At 44.9% G+C, this 20802-nt stretch overlaps 1 protein-coding gene across 6 annotated transcripts in view; it reads left to right on the top strand.

The window, feature by feature from the left end:
* Positions 1–20802, top strand: part of FBN1 (fibrillin 1) — a 215471-nt gene that overhangs the window by 80688 nt on the left and 113981 nt on the right. For all 6 annotated transcript variants that reach the window (XR_014541581.1, XM_083586070.1, XM_083586072.1 and 3 more), the window contains exons 8-10: positions 974–1099; positions 12927–13052; positions 19346–19504. Coding sequence is in view for 5 of the 6 variants with exons in the window: in XM_083586070.1 (XP_083442196.1) it covers positions 974–1099; positions 12927–13052; positions 19346–19504 (411 nt within the window). In the remaining variant the exon portion in view is untranslated. The remainder of the gene's footprint in view (positions 1–973; positions 1100–12926; positions 13053–19345; positions 19505–20802) is intronic.

The following is a 20802-nucleotide window of genomic DNA, read 5'->3' as shown; positions in this document are numbered from 1 at the left end:
CCCACAAAGAATCATGGGAATCCCATCACAGAGCTACAATATTCAGAGTTCCCAGGAAAAAAGGATTGACTGTTAAATCTCTCTAAGAATTGTAGGCCTGTGAGGAGCTCCTCAGGATTCTTGGTGGAAGTCTTGACTGTTTAAAGTGGTATGATACACTTTCAAGGGAATAGGTTCCCCTAACACAGCTCAGCATCCTTTACGAACTACAGTACACAGTATTCTGAGTATGCTTAAATTGGCATGATAATGCTATAAATGTTTAGTGTAGATAGGGCCCAAAGTCTAGCATATTGAGAGCATTGCCCAGTCAATAATTGCCGTGTCCTGGAATAGCCAACAACGCCTTTTACTTACAGAGCCAATCTTCATGTGAAAAAAAATAAATGGAATATGCACAAACAGCAATTTTAATTGGGAGTTATATAAGCACATTGTATTTATGTATGCATAGTCAACATGGAAGCAACAATCAAGAGTAGAGTTTTGTGCCCTGGTTTTGTGGAGAAACTGGCCATGCACCATTAACAATTGGGTGACATTATCCATACAGGTACTTTTTGTACCTGAGGACAAAATGTTAAGTATGAACTGGCTCTATAATTAAGGATGACATTGGGTTTTACTTTTCTTTACATGCTTGATGAAATACTGACCATAGGATGCTAAGCAAGGGGCCTAGCGTCATATATTTTGTACCCCATGTAGTTTGATGGTATATACTTAAATACGACAATGGCTGAAATTTCTTTGTGTTACTTTTTAAAATAGAAAGTACTTAGGGAGACTGTACTAAATTAATCTTAAAAAAAACACCTTAATAATTTCCAAAAAAGTTGTACTTTCTTCCAGTCAAGAAACCTTACAAGATGATGTGGGAACAGTGAATTTGTTTTTAATTTTTGAGTGGTCAAATTGTTAACAGTTCTTTTTGTGTGTGTGGTTTTTCTCCCCCACCCCTTTTGCATGATAGATGTGGATGAGTGCCAAGCTATCCCTGGAATCTGTCAAGGGGGAAATTGCATTAATACTGTTGGATCTTTTGAGTGCAAGTGCCCAGCTGGACATAAGTTTAATGAAGTGACACAGAAATGTGATGGTAAGTCCTTTCAGAACCTTCATTTGAAAATAAGGGGAAATGTTTTCACATTTGAAGCAAACAGTATTTCAAACATTTCTTCACACAAGTATGGAAATATAAATTACACAAAGGGCATTTCAGTATTATCTCTCTCTGTGCATAAAATCTATTTCATTTCTAGCCTTTCGTGACACTTCCATTTCCCCACCAGTATTTTTATGTGAGTGGCTGGGGAAACCCAGCCAAATGGGTGGGGTAGAAATACAACCACCACCACCACAACATCTAGACTAGTATAACTGTGGCAGTAGGTCAGAATTAAATGAAAGGGGAACATATTTTGACAATATTTTGATTTATAACTATGTGAAAGGTTGGAACAGGAGAAAGCTATGCTGAAGCTTTTTATATCCCCATTGCTCTCCCCATATTGCACTTTATCCTTGGACATTATTGTACATAAAGGAAGGGCCATGCAAATGATACTTTCTCTGCCTTCTCTTGCCCACTCCGAATCACATAAATTTAGGTAAAAAAGTAAAGGACCTCTGGACAGTTGAGTCCAGTCAAAGGCAACAATGGGGTTGCGGCGCTCATCTCGCTTTCAGGCAGAGGGAGTCGGTGTTTGTCCACAGACAGCTTTCTGGGTCATGTGGCCAGCAGGACTAAACTGCTTCTGGCGCAATGGAACACTGTGAAAAGTGCTAGAGTGCACAGAAATCTCATTTACCTTCCCAGCACAGCAGTGCCTATTTATCTACTTGCACTGGCGTGCTTTTGAACTGCTAGCTTGGCAGAACCTGGGACAGATCAACGGGAGCTCACCCCGTTGCACGAATTCGAATTGCCAACCTTCTGATCGCCAGGCCCAAGAGGCTTAGTGGTTTAGACCACAGCGCTACCCGTGTCCACATAAATACGCATGCATATTATCAGACAGTATCTCTCTTATTTCAATCAATCCCATTCTTTCCTCTCTGAAAACCCACAGATCTTACTTTACTCCTCCATCCCAATAAAGTAACATTTCGCATGGGCTGTGCTTCGTAGCTTATTTAACATCATAGCTCATTCAGCAGTGTACATGTGTTTCAATGGATTTATTTAGAAGAAGGAAGGAAAGTGTTCCCTTTGGTAAATTATTCATGAAGGTCAATGGGAACTATACATAAGTAAAGCATAAACCCTTGTAATATCACACAGCTCATCCTGAATGTAAGACCCCTTTAAGACTCTGCAAATTGGGTGCCATATAACAGAGGAAATATAAATCTTGGTATAATAATAATATTTATACAACAACTCCTTTGTCATTTTTATTTTATCTTATGTAAACCAATTTGCAAAGAATTTGCTCCAGACAAATACGGTTTTCATTCTGTCTGCCAGTGCTGTTGGCAAAAAGGCAGCCAAAGGTAGAAGTTGCAACTTCTCAAACACAGGAATCACTGGTAGTGTTTCTAGAGTTAAATTCAGTGACATCTTGATTCAAAAACCAGTTAAACTGGATTATGTGGAATTGAGATACCGCAATTTAGCCCCATTGGCTTAAATCTGTTTAAATCTAGATTCTCTTATTTAATGGGTTGTGGATAGGACTGTCAGGATTTGGAGAGGAAGGGTGGATCTAGACACAGGTTAGAAACGGAGTAAGTAAGTCAGAAATTAAATCGTTACAACAACAAAAAAGCCTATGTAAAAATCCATATAAACTCCTTTTTGCCCTCTGGCACCATCTGGTGTTGGGATGTTTATAACGCATTCAAAACGTATGATTGTGACGAATGTAGCCTCAGTGGGATGCTAAACTTGGATCTTCCTTAAAACATTCACGCTTACAAAACTGTAATCCTGCATGCCACAAAGTGTGTATACAGTGCTGCAGTTATATTTAAGGTCTCATAGGTTGGATAATATAGGGGAGAACCCACCACTTTTGATAGGTACATGATGTAGCAGAACATCAGCTGGAATGAATGGATGTTCTGTTTGAAAACCCTTATTAAGATGTTGGTATGTTGGGACAACAATGAAGAGTCATTCATTCAATCAGGCGCTTTATACCTGTCTTGGTCAGTACTCCATTCATAAGCTTAGCAGATAGAAATGTAGTTTGAGAAGATGTTGAACTTTTCTTTAGCACCCCTTTAAAAGCTTGTTGATCTTATAGGAGCATAAAGACTAATGTTAAGTCAGTGCAAGTGCAATTCAAGACATGGATGCTGTATCCTCAATACCTGAATTGTGGGGAGAGGGGGGAAGACAGAGGGAACTGTGATGAAGCCTGTAACTGCCACACCATGCTTCCTTCCAGTTTTACCCAAATCATGCTTTTCCTCTAGCCTTCCAAAATCAGGACCTTAAGGACTCTCACTAAAGTTAAAGGGACTGGGGACTTGATCACATGGGAGTTTACTATGTGTTTGCAGCTTTTTGTCATGGGGACTATGCAACTTATATAAGAATACAGTTACTTTCAAGCAACACCAATTGTGAGGGTTTCCTTCTATAATTTCATGTTAAGCCAATATGAGGATAATCTGATAATTTAGGGGGAATCAGGCTCAAAACTGATCTACTCAGGGTAACAGATTATTTGTTCAGTGGCTAGATCAGTTGTCACTTTCTGCTACTCTCATGGCCACTACTTTCTCAGTAGTACTTTCATTTCTGTTCTTGGCTGTGTTCGTAACTATTTATGGTGCACTCCTGAATGGAACTTATCAATATATATATATATATATCTCCTACAGATTTGAAAAAACCAGAAAACTGCACAAGCAAACCACATTAAAAACAGTGTGCTGAGAGTTTATAACTCACTGACTGTGTGCTTTTGTGCACTTCCTGGGTGGGGAATTTTTTTTTTTAAATGCAGGCCACACCAGCACCTATTTGCGCATATGCCCTGTCTTTACTTACCTGGCACAATAGAATCAACAAATTAGAAAACAGGGACAAGCAAAAAAGGGAACACCTGTTGGTATGAATGGGGAAAAATCAAAGTTGCTCCTCATATATTAAATCAATTATGTGCAGGTTTTGGACTACTCCAGTCTAATTTGAATGGGGGAGGGAGGAGTGGATTATCAACTAATACTGAAATGTGAACAAGCCCTGGATCTCATCTGCTCTTGCATGGCAAAGTCCCAAACCCTCCCAGGAAGTGGAATAAAGACACATGAAACAGTATTTTTGGTTAATGGGCGAAAAAGGCCACAACTTTATTGGTTACAGAATGTGAGATGTATTGGCTTAGGTATTGGAAACCACACGGCTGTATCTGACTCCTGCCTGTCTGCAGGAGTCTTGGAAGGGTTAACCACCAGTAGAGGGAGCCCTGCTGATTCACATCAACTAGGGACTCCCCCAGGGTCACCGCTAGGGGTCGTGCCATGGCCCTAGCGCTCCGTCTGGGGCTTCGGACAGAGACCACACCCCCTGGCTTCCTTTAATGGAATACCCTTGAATTAGGAGGGGTAGGTGATTGCTACTACCTCCCCTCCCTTTCAACCTAATACTCCAATGCCTAACCACCAAACCTTACAAAGTTGTGACAATTTGCTACGAGGTAGGCGGAAAAAACCAAATGGCCGGTGCCAATTTGCCAAGTGGAAAAATTCCTACCAGGCCCCTTGGACAACCAAGGCGACCAACCGAGGTCTATAGCAAAGTCAAGAAATAAAAGAGTCTAACCTAAGGGAGAGAGGGCCCGAGAACTGGCCAAGCAGGGAGAAAAACAGGGGCGAGTCCTTGGCCGTGGGCAGTTTAAATAGCCTGTGCCATGCCCCCGGACTGTCCGAATTGGATGGCCTAAGGGTGACGTGGCTGAGGACCATTCAATGGTGCAGGGGCAATCCTGCCCTGGACGCTTGGGGAGGGCTTGCTCCCAGCTCTCAATGACATTTCCCCAGGAACGGGAAATAGCTTTCCTGTAATTTGAATGCTATACGGACCTTTGTTGGCAAGGTGATGCCAACAAAGGTCCGTATAGTTAAAGCTATGGTTTTCCCAGTAGTGATTTATGGAAGTGAGAGCTGGACCATAAAGAAGGCTGATCGCCGAAGAATTGATGCTTTTGAATTATGGTGCTGGAGGAGACTCTTGAGAGTCCCATGGACTGCAAGAAGATCAAACCTCTCCATTCTGAAGGAAATCAGCCCTGAGTGCTCACTGGAAGGACAGATCGTGAAGCTGAGGCTCCAATACTTTGGCCACCTCATGAGAAGAGAAGACTCCCTGGAAAAGACCCTGATGTTGGGAAAGATGGAGGGCACAAGGAGAAGGGGACGACAGAGGACGAGATGGTTGGATAGTGTCTTCGAAGCTACAAACATGAGTCTGAACAAACTGCGGGAGGCAGTGGAAGACAGAAGTGCCTGGCGTGCTCTGGTCCATGGGGTCACGAAGAGTCGGACACGACTAAACGACTAAACAACAACAACAAATTTGAATGCTGTGCATCCAAGCACAAAACACAGGCCTGTTTCCATTTTGAATGAGGTGCTCATTGGCTCTCCCTGTTGCCTTTGACTCTTCAAATGTGTTGCTTCACTGGTAGTATTTACCAGAAGCTTATGGTATTGAATTCCTGACGGGTAACCTCTGCTGACCTTGACACTATTATTATTTGCCTCTGATTTGGACAATCCACTATAACAATTGACCTTAGTTCACCAATGGCTGTGCACATATGGAGGCAAGATCACTTGCTGCTTTCTTCCTGAGTGCAGTGCTGGGTGGATTTCGGCTCCTCAAACAGATTCTAACCCTCTAGGTGTTCCTAAAATCTTAGCAACTAAAATAGGAATCCAGTGTAGCAACTAAAATTTTTGGTATGAACCGAGTCCTGATTCATTGAGGCATGGGGGGGAGGGGTTAGTTGCAAATGGATTAGATTCAAGTATTTTCTGACTTAAGTTCCCTACTGTTTATCTTCAAGCTAGTGTTGCCTCTGTTTACAGAGGGTCTGGTCTTATTGAAAGCAAAATCTCCAGGTTTTATTTTAAGGCTGAGCCTAACCCAAACAGCCTTTCACTGTTTATAGTGCTGTTGACATTAATATAAATACCATTGTCATCAGTTTAAGCACTTTGGTTTCACTGAGGTAACGGCAAATATGGCTGATGACTTTCCAGACATTAGCAATAGGAGACAAAAAGTAAGCCCATTAAAAACATTATGTGCTTTTTTAAAAGAGACTGAAATCTATCTTGTGTATTGTCTGCAGCACTATGGTTACTCCCATGACATGACGACTCTCTTGCTCAGGGCTTGATTCCTAGAAAAAGAAAACTATTAGATTTATCGACAACTGTTAGGAAATGCTACCCTCTGATCTGGTAAATCCCCCTCACCTCAATTCATGATCTGTGAAGTCTCTCTTTTTACTCACAGGTGAAGAAAATATACTTAGCATTTGTTCAGACCATGGCTGGATCTACACACATAAAAAAACAACAACAATTAAGTTAAACGCATTGTAAACGTCATACAGGGAAATCCCATTGGCGAAAGATGGGACTCCATAGCGCCAGCTGGTGTCACAGTGTTATGATGCATGTAAAGTGCTTTATCTTTACAAATGTAGCTGAGTCCCATGTTTGCCTATTCTTCTGGGGTTGAACCCTGGCACAAATTAAGCCTAGTTCAACTGCTGCTTCGAATATGTGAAGTATTCAGAAAGTGTGAGTGGAGCCTGTGATGTGAATATAAGAGCTCGTCTGGATCAGACCAAAACCTGCATCTAGCCTAGAGTCCCATTTCCACCCCACCCCTGACCTCCCATAGCCTGTCATATGCTTTCAGGAAGCCTTTAAGAAGGGCATGAGGTCAATAATAGTGGTATTCAGTTGTGTCCTGCTTCTGGAGGCAAGCCCACCATCAGCACTTGTCATAATTGGTCTCATTTAGGCATAAGGTTAAAACCTTTTTTGTTCACTCCAGGCATTTGGAATGTAAACTGAGCTTCTTTTGCTAACTATGCTGTGATGGGATGGTGAGCTGCTTGTGCGTAAAATCCTGATCCCTCAGAGTTTGGCTAAGTTCCCAAACCTCTGTCTGTGATGGAGCTCCTTAAGCATGGCTCCATCAATCGCTCGTTGAATTGGACAGTGGGCGTTTACGGAACTTCTTCCAGCATAAAAGCTCCTTAACGGAAACGCGTCTTCTGGACTCTCGGCGTGACAGTTTCCGCCGAGGAGTGGGTGTCCCTACGGGAGGTCCTGAAACCTCTCCACTGTTCTCGCTTGAAGTATCTCTGAGCCCTCCCTCCGACTCACTTTCCCTTGTAACTCCACTTCTCCCCCTGCTGGTCCCCTCCTCCGCTGAGTGGTCTCTCTCACCCTCCATGAGCCCTTTCACCTCCTTCGTCTCAGATGACAGTTCCCTGACATCCACCTCCCCTCTAGGGCCCCCTTCACCCCCTTCCCTCCCCTCCTCTGCGGGAGGCGAGGGAGCAAAACCCCTGAAGGAACCTCCCTCATCTTCCGAAGTTTCGAACACTTCCCTCCACCTTTTGCTGTTCCCGGTTTCCAAGTACTCCTCCTCCTCGGAGTCTGTACCCCCTTCCAACTCCGATTCCCTGAATCCCTCCAGTTCCTCCTCATCGTTGGTGGTGCCAAAGTACTCCCTCCGGAACCTCGCTACTGTCTGAGGTTTCCTGGGGAACCTTTGGTGGAACGTTTCGATCAAGACCTCGTCATGGACCTCCTCTGCCTTCACCCAGGTGTTTTCCGACTCCGGTTCCCCTTCCCACGTGACCAAATACTCCACCTGATTACCCTTCCACCTGGAGTCGATGATTTCCGCCACATAGTTGCGGCTTTCCCTTTCTTCTATGGCTGGCCCCCGTGTGGACACCCCTTCACCTTCCCCCCTGTATGGTGACAGTAATGACCTGTGGAATACTGGGTGCAGTTTCATGTGGTTCGGTAACCGGAGTCTGAAAGCCACTGGGTTGACCTGTTGGATGACCTCAAATGGTCCCAATCTTTTGGGTCTCAATTTCTTGCAACTCCCCTTGAACGGCAACCCTTGGGTTGATAGCCAGACCCGACTCCCCACCCTAATTGTTTCACCTTCCCTTCTGCTCTTGTCTGCCTGCCTCTTATATTCTTCTTTGGCCCTTTCTAAGTTGTGTTGGAGTTGACGATGGATCGCTTCCATTTCTTCTACAAAAAGTTCAGCGGCCGGAACACTCCATCTCTCTCCTCCTTCCCCTGGAAACGCCCTGGGGTGGCACCCATAATTAGCCAAAAAGGGGCTCATCCCTGTGGACACATTCTCTGCATTATTGTAAGCAAATTCCGCTAGTGCCAACTTTTCGACCCAATCGTTTTCTCTGTCATTGACATAACACCTCAGGTATTGTTGAAGGATACCGTTTGCCCTCTCCGCCTGCCCATTGGTCTCAGGGTGCCTGGCAGTCGAAAAGTTGACCTCTACGTGCAACAAGCTCATAAGCTTCCTCCAGAATCTGGACGTGAACTGTTTCCCTCTGTCGGAAACCACCCTCAAGGGGGCGCCATGCAGCCTAAAAATATGTTCTACAAACAATTTTGCTGTCTCTTCCGCCGTGACTGCATGTGAGCAAGCTACAAAGTGACCCATCTTAGTTAACTGGTCTACTACGACTAGTATGGCGGTTTTCCCCTGGGATTTGGGCAGATCAGTCATAAAATCTATCGACACCGCCTCCCACGGTCGTTCTGGTGTGGGTAACGGTTCTAGTAACCCCGCTGGTGCCCGCCTTTCTCCTTTGGCTCTCTGGCATTGGTCACACCTTCTCACATACTCCCGTACATCCTCCCTCACCTTGGGCCACCAAAACTCCCTGGTCACCAACCACATGGTCTTGTGTTGCCCAAAATGCCCCGCTGTGGGATTGTCGTGCAGCTGTTTGAGTACTCTCCCCCTCAATTCCCCTTCGGGTATATATAGCGCCCCTTTGTAATACAATGCCCCGTTTCTTTCTTCAAAACCTCCGGGGTCTTCTCCCTCTCTCCTTAAACCTCTGAGCTTCTCCTGGGCGTACTCATCATTTACCGTTCCCTCTACCAGTTCTCTTTGCCCCACCCAGGCCGCACCACACACCCAGTGGTCCTCTGGGATAATATGTCTCTCTTCTGGCGCTCCCTCCCCCTCCAAATATTCAGGTTTGCGAGAGAGAGCGTCCGCTCTGATGTTTTCTGGACCTGGCACATAGCAGATTTCAAAATGGAATTTGGAGAACTCCTGGGCCCATCTCACTTGTCGTTGGTTGAGCACTCGTGCCGTTCTCCAATACTCCAAATTCTTGTGGTCCGTACACACTTGCACCTTATGCTGTGCGCCAATTAGTAAGTGTCTCCATCTCCGGAACGCTTCGTGAATGGCGAGTAGTTCTCGGTCATATACCGTGTAATTCCTCTCGGATTTGTTCAGCTTACGCGAAAAGAAGGCACACGGTCTCCATTCCGACTTATTGCTCCCTGGCTGAAGCAGCACCGCCCCCACCGCCCGGTCTGAGGCATCAGTTTCCACTCTCATGGGTTTTTGTAAATCCACATGCAGGAGCTGTTCTTCCGAAGCGAATGCCTTTTTCAATTCCTCAAAAGCGTGCTCCGCCTCCGCCGTCCAAACGAATTTCTTCTTGCTGCTTAGACAGTCCGTGATGGGAGCCGTTAAGTGGGCAAAGTTCTTGATGAATTTACGGTAAAAGTTCCCAAACCCTAAGAACCTTTGCACATCTTTTTTCGTTTTCGGTGTCTTCCATTCCAGCACCGCCTGTACCTTGCCTGGATCCATGGCTAATCCCTTGTCTGATAAGCGGTACCCCAGGAATTCCACCTCCTTGGCGTGGAACTGACACTTCTCCAATTTCACCCACAACTGGTTTGCTTGCAGCTGGCTCAGCACTTCCCTGACATCCTTTACATGCTGCTCCTCATTCTCTGAATATATCAGCACGTCATCGAGGAAGGCCACGCAATTCTTGTAGAGCAAAGGTCCCAGTACATGGTTCATGAGCGATTGAAAACAGGCGGAGCCTGCTTGTAATCCAAAGGGCATAACGAGATATTCGAAAGCCCCTAGGGGGGTGAATATCGTTGTCTTCCATTCATCCCCCTTCTTTATTCGTATCAGGTTGTACGCTCCTCTCAGGTCCAGTTTCGTGAATATCTTTCCCTTCCTCACCCTGGTCAAAATGTCATCAATCCTGGGCATGGGGAAAGTCACTGGTTCTGACACGGCATTTAGCCGCCGGTAGTCCACGATCAATCTCGGTTTATCCGTGTTTTTTTTGTCCACAAAAAACACTGGGCTGCCCCCCACCGCTCTGGACTCTCTGATGAAACCTCTCTTCAGGTTTTTGTCAATAAACTCCCTCAACTCCTGCATTTCCCTGTCTGACATGGCGTACAGCTTGCCCACGGGCAGCTGGGCCCCAGGGACCAGGTTAATTTGGCAGTCAAAGTCTCTATGCGGTGGTAGTTTATCTGCTTCCCTTTCGCTGAAGACCTTGCTCAGGTCAGCGTATTGTTTGGGCACCTTCCCTTTGTCCGCCACTTCCATCCCTGCTAGGGAGGCTTTTGCCCCTTCTGGCACCTTTCCCTCTTTGCAGTGTTCCAGGCAATGTGCTGACCCAAAGGAGACCACTCTCTGATGCCAGCCCACTAGCGGGTCATGCAACGCTAGCCAGCTCATTCCCAAAATGACTGGCGCCCCTCCCAGGGTGGCTACATTGAACGCTATCCTTTCAGTGTGCCTTGCCACCTTCATAACCATTGGGACGGTCTGTAGGCTAACTTCTCCCCCCAACAGCTCCCTCCCATCGATCGTGGTGACCTGCAGGGGGTTGCTTAAAGGGAGTGTCTGTATCTGGTGTTCAGCTGCAAACTCCTTGCTCATAAAATTACAGGAGCTGCCTGAGTCCAACAGCGCCTTGGTCTTTAGTGGGTATCCGTTAGCCAGCTCTAGCAGCACCTCTATTACTAGAGCTGGTCTTGGAGGTTCCGGAGTGGGCACTTTTACTGCTCCTTGGCCTGTCTGCAGTGCCCTGACAGTGGCAGACAGGCGTTGGCTTTTGCTGGCTCCTGGACTTCCTCCTCCTTCCCCCCAACAGCTCCCGCCATCCCTTGCCATTCCTTTCTTTGCGGGCAGACTCTGGCAAAGTGACCTGGCTGCTGGCAGAGGTAACATTTCTTGGCGCTCTTTCCCTCCTTCTTCCTCCCTTCACTGGGATTTGAAACTGCGCGCGCGCGCGCTGTTCCAACTTCCATCGGCTCTCCGGGCGGGAAACTGGGTTCTGGAATCTCTGGAATGCGGAAATCCCTCCAACGCTCTCCTTTCCCCTCCCGCTTCTCCAAGGCTCTTGCCTCCTGGCGCGCTCCAATGGTCAGCGCTGATTTGGTCAGCTGGTCCATAGACTCCGCCCTGGGCGCCCGGGAAAGTTCGTCTTTCACCGCCGAAGAAAGCCCCTCTTCAAAGAGCATTTGAATGGGTTCCGCCGATAGGTCCCACCCCAATTTATGTATCAACATTGTAAACTCAGTCCAGTACTCACGAACCGATCGGCTCCCCTGTTTGCAAGCCATCAATTGTCTGCGCACCAGTCCCTGTTCAATCTCGCTGGAAAACATCAAATCCATGGCGCGAAAAAACTTCCTCGCGTCCTTCAGCATGTCACTATTCCCTGCCATCAGGGGCCGGACCCAGTCTCTCGCCCCCCCTTCGAGATGGCCAATCACAAACGCCACTCGCGATGCCTCATCGGGAAAGTCGTTAAACTGCAGTTCAAGAGCATACTGCATCTCTGTCCTAAAGGCTTGGTAGTTCCTGGGGTCCCCCCCAAACTTCTGCACCATTCCTGGCATCTTTCTTGCTAGTGTAGCGCCTTTTGCCTTTTCTGCATCCTGCGCCCTCCTTTCTTCTAGCCTCGCCGTTTGCATTGCTAGCTGGAGTTCCAAAACTCTGTACCTTTCTTCCAGAGTTGGACCTTCTCCAGCTCCTGCTGCTCCTCCGGCTCCGGCTGGGTTGCTCATGATGCCTCTCTGCACAAGCTGCTTTCAGGGACTGTCCGATTGCTGTGATGGGATGGTGAGCTGCTTGTGCGTAAAATCCTGATCCCTCAGAGTTTGGCTAAGTTCCCAAACCTCTGTCTGTGATGGAGCTCCTTAAGCATGGCTCCATCAATCGCTCGTTGAATTGGACAGTGGGCGTTTACGGAACTTCTTCCAGCATAAAAGCTCCTTAACGGAAACGCGTCTTCTGGACTCTCGGCGTGACAGTTTCCGCCGAGGAGTGGGTGTCCCTACGGGAGGTCCTGAAACCTCTCCACTGTTCTCGCTTGAAGTATCTCTGAGCCCTCCCTCCGACTCACTTTCCCTTGTAACTCCACTTCTCCCCCTGCTGGTCCCCTCCTCCGCTGAGTGGTCTCTCTCACCCTCCATGAGCCCTTTCACCTCCTTCGTCTCAGATGACAGTTCCCTGACATATGCTTAATCTCCTTTCCGACTGTTTCAGCAACCTTGGCAATAACTTGCAACCTTGGTATTATCAACATACATTCAGAAATTAGGAATTGAAAGCAAAGATTGTTGAATTTGGAATTTCTTTATTTTATGCCTGGTATTATGGTCAAGGGACATGAGGTTTTGTAAGATCCACATGTTTTACTCACATGATGCATCTATTTCCCAATGTGTGGAGTAGTTTTCATTGCAATAGATTTAATTGATGTGACTACAAATATGAAGGGTCATTAATATTCTCATCCGTACAATTCTCAACAAAGTTGCTGTTTTGATGGTATTGTTCTAACGTGATTGAACCTTTTTTTCATTTTCTTTTTAAAAACCTGTAGATATCGATGAGTGCAATACCATTCCTGGAATCTGTGATGGGGGAGAATGTTCCAACACAGTTAGCAGTTACTTTTGCAAATGCCCTTCTGGATATTATACATCCCCAGATGGCTCCAGGTGTATAGGTGAGTAAAAAAATAAAAATGCAAATGTAGACATGGTAGATATGGAAATGCAATGGAAAAATCTGCAAAAAGAAGTACATGGAACCAAAGTTATTTGAATGGTTCCAAAGATCTGCTTTGTGGACAGATCTAATGGGCTAGATCTTTATTTTAATTTTAAATGAAAGGTTGGGAGACTGAATTGTTTAAATTTTTTTGGTGTACCTAATCCCATTGGTGTACCCAATGAGAGCCTTCACAGAATGGCTGTGCATATTTATTAGTATCCCTCCCCATTTTTACATGCTGCAAGATTTGGGCCAGGATTTCGGTTATCGTGCTTCCTTCTTGTAGTTCTCCCTCCTCTAAATGCACATAGAAGTGAACAGAGGAATTGGCATGTTTTTTTCTTTTTTTAATATGTGATGCTCATTGACCTTCAATTTTGAATCCCAAGATCATGTCCAAAAACAGCTGGAGACCCAAGTTTGGGAAACCCTTCTCTAAATGTCATGGGATTTCCCACAGCGCTCCAGAGTAGACTTGGGGATGTCATGGGGAGTGCATGAGGGAGTGAAGTCCTGCTGTAGTAGCAGTATTCCTAGTGCTCACAAAATTATTTAGTTGAATATTGCCCTATTATTTAAAGTGTTTCCTGGAATGTTATCACCTGACTTCCCACTGTAATTTTCACATATTTAGGATATGACCCATTTTTTTATTTTTTAAATATTCAGATATTTTACTTATCATCCTACAACAGGTAGAAAGGACAAAAAAATCTCACCACTGTAATGGAAGTGTCATCCAGGGATGTCAGAAAAATTCACCAAATTCACATCTATGTGTTAATTTGGTAGTGGCCCAGTACCTCAAAAGTCCACCCTGGAATTAACAACCACTACATCAGTTTATGTGGCAAATCAATGGCTGTGTTTTTGGTTTCATAAAGAGTTGTTTTTTATTTAGAACATAGCAATATAGAGTACATTATGCTGAAGTTACTGCTTCCAAAGGACATCTCTGACTATTAGCTGTTATGGCAACAAATCACCTGTTCTTGGCCAGCTCTAGTTATGCAAAGGTCCATTATCCCAAGGAATGGGAATGTGTCAGGCTGTCTACTTCACAAAAGAAACTGGTTTAACCCATCCTCCTCTTTTTAAGGAGTAATTATTAAAACAGGCACTGCTTGAATATTGTTCCTTAAGTAATGGAAGTGTAATGGAGACAGCTAAAAGTTAGAGTGATGAACGGCAAAAAACAATGCACAATAAATATTGCTGCTGGGTAGGGGGAGCCGACCCAGCAAAATCCTACTTACATATGCAACGTGGGACAAGGGAGGGTAGAGAATCAGTCTATGCACAGGACAGTGAGGATGTGATTCCCATAACTGTAGTGCTACTTACGTTCAACCCATTTGTTCCTGAAAGAAAGAGCCTTGAGTTTCACAAGCATGTTGATCCTATTCAAAAGCATATGCATTTTTAAAAGTTCACATAGTCATACAGTTCAGCAGCCGGTATGAATAAGGATGCATACTCATGCACTAGTCTTGGCTGTCTTACACTGGGGTATACTAACAGACATAATATGAGGAGGAAGAGAAGAGAAGTATTCATGGGAGGAGAAGGCAGGAAGTAATAACCACTCCCTTTAGAAAAAAAGAAGGGATTATAACAATCCCTCTCTTGTGACTTAACATCTTTTTTTTGTTAAGTCTGGACAGTTTCTCTCTCTCTCTGTGTGTGTGTCTGTTTGAAATACGATATGCACACAATCCCAAATGCAAACTCTGCATAGCACTCCATGTGAAATGGGTTCATTCGAGGGGAAAAGGCAGAGCAAAATGGACATGGAATTAGAACCAATGTTGTAAAACATACTTTCCCCTTAGAAATCTGGAATGGATTTAATTTGGGAGGTGATTCATTTGGGATTTTAAAAAAAAAAATACGTCAAAGGCTGCTTTCAGTGGTGTAGTTTAGACATCACTGAGACTATTACAACTTATTTTCTTTGCTGATTTCCCTAAGTAAAATTTAATATATTTTATACCATGAAAATTTGCCCTTCAATCTATGATATAAAATATGCACATTTTTCTGTTACTAACATTGGAGGCTGTTGATGTTTGAATTTCTAGACCACAGAAATAGAACTGCTATAGTCAAAATTCTGTTGTTGTAGGTCCTGCTCAACCACATCGCACTATTGTTTATCTATAGTTCTGAAAATGTAGCACAACCTTGTGTAAGGTAATTAGGGATGGATGGATCTGTCCATTTCAGTTCTCTCAGTTTCTCATTTTTCCAAACTTAATTTCAGCTTTCCAAATTTCTGCAATAAATAGCAGTAATAAAGAAATCCTCATGAAAATTCATCAGAGGTATAGTTCGAATTTCTGCTGCTTAAGCACATTTTTGTATGCAGTTTTTGACTAAAGTACACCTTTTTGCAAGCAATTTCTTCTTAAAATTGCTTATCTTCACTAATACATCCATTTTTATGTTCACTTTCTCCTAATATAATGCCTTTTTATAAACATTATTTTGTTGGAGAGCTCCACTGCAAAATTCAGAGAAGTGCTAATTTCAAAGGATGGCTGTGTTTTGGTTCTTGTATTGTTTCAGAAATTGTGAATTAGGTAAGTTGGCCTTTAAATGTGAACTGAATTGCATTTCTACCCCATTCTTGAAGGTCAGGCTAGCAGTTTCATGGGGATATACAAACTCTTTCCTGCCCAAAAGTCCAATCCCATTGGGTATACCTTGGTGACTGTGTACTCCTTCCTAGTCTATGTTTTATACACCAGCAATACTATTTTTTATAGTATTCATCGAAGCCCCTTACTTTAAAGCAAGAATGGGGAATGTAGCCCTTGAAGTTTTGTTTGACCGAGCACATCATTCCTGACCATTAGCTGTGCTGGCTGGTGCTGAAAAGAGTTGGTGTCCAACAACATCTGGAGGGCCACAGGTTTCCCATCCCTTCTTTAAATGAAGCATTATACATATTTGGTCTGTCTCTCTGTTCCTTTCTTTCCCTTCCACATTCATCACAATTGCATGAACAACTCAAGTAGTTACTTAGAATAGAGGTTGGCAAACTTTTTTTGGAGAGGGCCAGTTCACCGTCCCCCAGACCTAGTGGCGGGTTGGACTGCATGAGCGGGAGGGAAAGCACGCAGTGAAGGGGACTTCTCTCTCTCCCCCTCTGTCCCCCAGTCCCTCCCCCTGCCTATCTCCTCCACCGCTCTGCTTGCAGTTGGGAGCTGGCAGTAGCGGCTCTCCTTTTCAGGCCAGCTTTCCCGGGTGCCAGGCTCAGGGCCAGCACCTACCCCACAGCGTGGCCATGGGGAGAGGCCGGCAGGCAGATGGCGAGGCTTCCTATCAAAGCCCAGCCCCCTTCCTCTGCAGGGCAGGGAGAAATTAGGAAGAGGGAGGGAGGAGATGCCGACACCGCGGTGAGGGAGGGAGGGGGAAAATTGCAAAAAATGGTGCCCCCCCAAATGGGGGGGAGGCGATTGCACCGATCCAAGCGGCGATTGCAGAACCGTTTGTGGGCCAGATCCAGGGGGCAATTGGGCTGGATCCGGCCCATGGGCCTTCGTTTGCTGACCCCTGACTTAGAACATCCATTGAAGAAGTGCATGAGCTGAGAGGTTCTCCCAGAATCCTTTGCAATGTTGCTGATAGTTCTGGACACTGTTCTCAGATCATATAAGGCTATGTACAAATGAAGAAGATTGTGCCCCCACCCCCAGCATTGTCTATGATATTGCAGAGGATTCTGAGATGCAATTCTCTGCATACTTTACCAGCTTAGGGCAGCAACATGTATTGGTCAAGCTTCAGCTCTAACATCAAATCAGTATGTTTTAATTGCACTCATTGGGCCCCTGCAATATGAACTCTTACAGATTTAAAACTTGGTTTCATTTCTACCTACATCTCCAGATTGAAAGTATTTTAATTTAATGATTGGGTGTTTTAAGTGATGATAAGGAGCAGAGTGAAAGTGGTAATCCAGGCCCTAAGCTATTATTAACTTTCAACATTATTTTCAAGACAAAACGTGCTACATGCAGAACACTATTAATTATCCACAGATAGTTTGGATTTGTAAACTGCACATTTGCAATATAAAAATGATGCTAGCCAAAACACATGGAACTGGGCGAAATAGCTAGTCTGGAATTAGTTTCAGTATGATGCTAGCAGCAGTTTTCACAAGATAATACTGATATATTTATTGCACTTTCTGTGCCTGTAATTCAGCTGCAATGCTCATGTTGGCTTAGATGCATGTTAGATTTAAAAATGGCTCTCTTCCTTTTCCTGTTCCACACTGGCAAGATTCTCAGCTGATAAGTCCCTTCCAAATGGCCCTCCTAGCATCCTTTTTTGTTTTTTTGTTTGGCGGGGGTGGGCAGAGGGCAAAGCCATTCTCCCTGAAGAACCTTGGAAAAATCTCCTTCCTGGACCAAATCGAGGTGGTGGGATAGAGGCATAAATGCCTATAGTGTACAGTGGTTCCCTGTGTTACATACTTAATCCATTCCGGAGGTCCGTTTGTAACCCGAAACCGCTCGTAACTTGAAGCATGCTTTCACTAACGGTACTCCTGGCTGTGCCACGCTGCCAGCGGCCGACTTCCATTCACATCCCGGGGCAAAGGTCGCAACCGGAAGCATCTACTTCCGGGTTAGTGGAGCTCATAACCTGAAGCATACGTAAGGGGGACGGTACGTAACGCGAGGTACCACTGTACATGTAATACTTATTTGGAGAAGTGTAAAATCTGATGGATACCTTCATCTTCCTTCTCCCCAATCTCCGAGGGCAAAAGCTTTGAAAGTTTTGCTGTACCGTTCAGTCAACACACTAACCCCTGAAAGCTGTCGCCTGAGGAAGTTTGCTTCACTTTCCTGCATGGCATAGCTGGCCCTGTGGAAAAAGGTTGCTTTCCTGTTGCACTTGATAATAGTGATCCCCTTGCATTCGGTGCCTCTGCCACAGCTTAGTGCAAGGGAGGGTGGCCTGGCCTAATGCATGCATCGTTGTGTTGCTTCTTTAGAGCAATGTGCATGATAAGTGTCAGGGAACTGCCATCGGCTCAGGGGCGAGGGGGGGGAAAGGCAGATGGATTACAGAGAGCCCCCAAAGATCGTGGGAAGCAGCACTTCCTCAGCGGAAGAAGGAAGCCACGCCTCTAGTGGGGAGGAGATGCAGGGCTCGGAGGATGCAAGGCGGTGCCAGGGCACCTTGCCTGAGCAGAGCGGGGAGGAGGGAGGTCCTCCTTTACCCACGCCTTCCTTGCGCAGTAGGCTTTTGCACAGAGAGGGGAGGCGTAGGCTGGGGGTCAAGAGACTACTCTGCTGGGGAAGATTTAAGGACTGCCCACTCTCAGATTCTGCTAGTGAATGAGCAAGACGTGGAATACAGGCGCTCTGCATGGTAAAGGTTTTTTAGCACCAATCATAAAGCTTTAGAACAGACCAGTGAGGCACCTTGCCTGATTGCTCTCGAGCAACCACCCGATAGCCATAACAGCAAGCTACGGATTTTCCTTCTAAAAAAGGAAAGAAAATGTCTAGCTTCCTTTCCAGGAACCACTCTGACTTCCTGGCATTAATTCTATTCTCGTTCATGGCTGTCTGGCAGAGTTGAGCCCCAGCATCTTCCCTCCAACCTTAAAAATAAAATAAAAACGAGAGTACTGAATGGCATTCACTGGTATTCTTGTGAGGTTCTTAAGAACCTACAAGACAGATATCATCTCGCATCTCACAGAAGGGCAGCTTTTAAGCATTCTATGGTGGCTGCGGCGGTTGCATTGCAGTATTTTAAAAATCATATCCTCCTCTCACTTTCATATCTTTCTTATTCTATTGTTGCTGGGGAGACATTGATAGGGGTTGCCAGCTCATTTACTGGTCCTTACTCTTAAGCAGGGTTCCCCAAACTTGGGTCTCCATCTGTTTTTGGACTACGATTCCCATCATCCCTTGCCACTGGCCCTGCTAGCTAGGGATGATGGGAGTTTGTTGATAGGAGTGGGATTGTTTAAGGCTGTTTATTTGTTTACAATACTACTCACAGGTCCAGCTGCATGGTTATTTGACTCTGTGGTGTGTATAGTGAGGTTTAGGCACTAATTCCTCATGTTTGGATAAGTGAATTTTCATACAGCAAGTGTTAGAATAGCTAGAACTGCTTGTATTCGGTGTCGAAAGAGATGTATTCTTTATAAACTGATGGAGTGTTCTAAAAAGCTGAAAGATGTGCCCGTTTCTTCCCCTATAACAGATGTACGTCCAGGATACTGCTTTTCTTCTCTCATCAATGGCCGCTGTGGTAACCAGCTCCAGCAGGTGTTGACCAAAACGCAGTGCTGTTGTGACACTGGACGATGCTGGTCTCCTGGCGCAACCAGTGCCCCGGAAATGTGTCCCATTCGAGCAACTGGTATGGAACCCATCATATGCCAAGCATGTAGCTCTTCAGAATTTTTGCACTGAAGACTTTGGAAATCTTATGGGAATAATAATAACTTTGAATGAATGGCATTTTAATGACTGAAGGGAGCTCAGGCCTTCTCAAGTGGTTGAGGAAATATTTTTGGGGAGGCTCTTTTTTAATGGTTGCCAGCTCTCATGAGAGAATGAATTTTCTCTGTGATAGTTGAGTTGCCTACTTTAAATTGCAAAGTAGCCAGTATAGCTTGGTTATTGTTACTGGTAGCAGTGCTAAGTGAAATCAAAACGCAGCCATTCAAGTGGTCTGCCTGACAGAGAAGTATTTAAGTGAGAATGGCAAATCTATGAATTTGAGGAGCTCAGGAAGTACCCCCAAACAAATTGGGGGGGGAATATATTCTCCCTCCTCACATCACTGCCTATGGCAGCTTTGTGAGCTGATTTTGGTTGGGGAAACAGCTTGGGAGAAAGGGTGAAAAAAGCAAAAGCCCTGATGGAATTCCTGCTCCCTTCACCATGTTGTTTTGAAGTAAAGAAGTTTCTTCCTTTGTTTCATTTATTTATTTACATTTCATTTATTTATTTATTTTTTATCTCTCATATTCCTATCCCATTATGTTCTCAAGTAGCCCGCAATTCATGATACAAAAGCTCAAAAAAATTACCATAATGCAAGCCACACTAAGACTACAAGGGCATTCAAAGGTGTGTTTTCAGTGGCTGCTCCTCAGTTAGATTCATAGAGTTGGAAGGGACAAAAATGATAATAAATATCATTCAGTCCACCCCCCCTGTCAATGCAAGAAATCCATAGCATCTTTGATAGGTGGCCAGCCCATTTCTGTTTAAAAACCTCTACTGAAGGAAAATCCTTCTGGTCTGTTTCACTTTTGAACAGCTCCTGCTGTCATGGAGTTATTAAGGTTTTATTGAAATTCATTGTGTTCAGACATAGGATCACAGAATCATAGTTGGAAGGGACCCTGAAGGTCATCTAGCTCAACCCCCTGTAATGCAGGACTCTCAACTAAATCACCCATGAAAGATGGTCATTCAAGCTCTGCTTAAAAACCTCAAGTGAAAGAGGGAGTCAATTCCACTGTCAAACAGCTCTTACTGTCAGAAAGTTCTTCCTGAAGTTTAGCTGGAATCTCCTTCCTTGTAACTTGAAGCCATTGGTTCAGGTCCTACCTTGTGGAGCCAGAGAGTACAAGCTTTCTCGCCCTTCCATGTGACAGCCCATTAGATACGTGAAGATGGCCATCATATCTCCCCGCAGTCTCCTCT

Source organism: Podarcis filfolensis (genome assembly GCF_964270895.1).
Source record: "Podarcis filfolensis genome assembly, chromosome: 14".
In the NCBI taxonomy this organism is placed as follows: Eukaryota; Metazoa; Chordata; class Lepidosauria; order Squamata; family Lacertidae; genus Podarcis; species Podarcis filfolensis.
The sequence above is the reverse complement of the archived record's forward strand: the minus strand, read 5'-3'. Positions and strand labels throughout refer to the sequence as shown.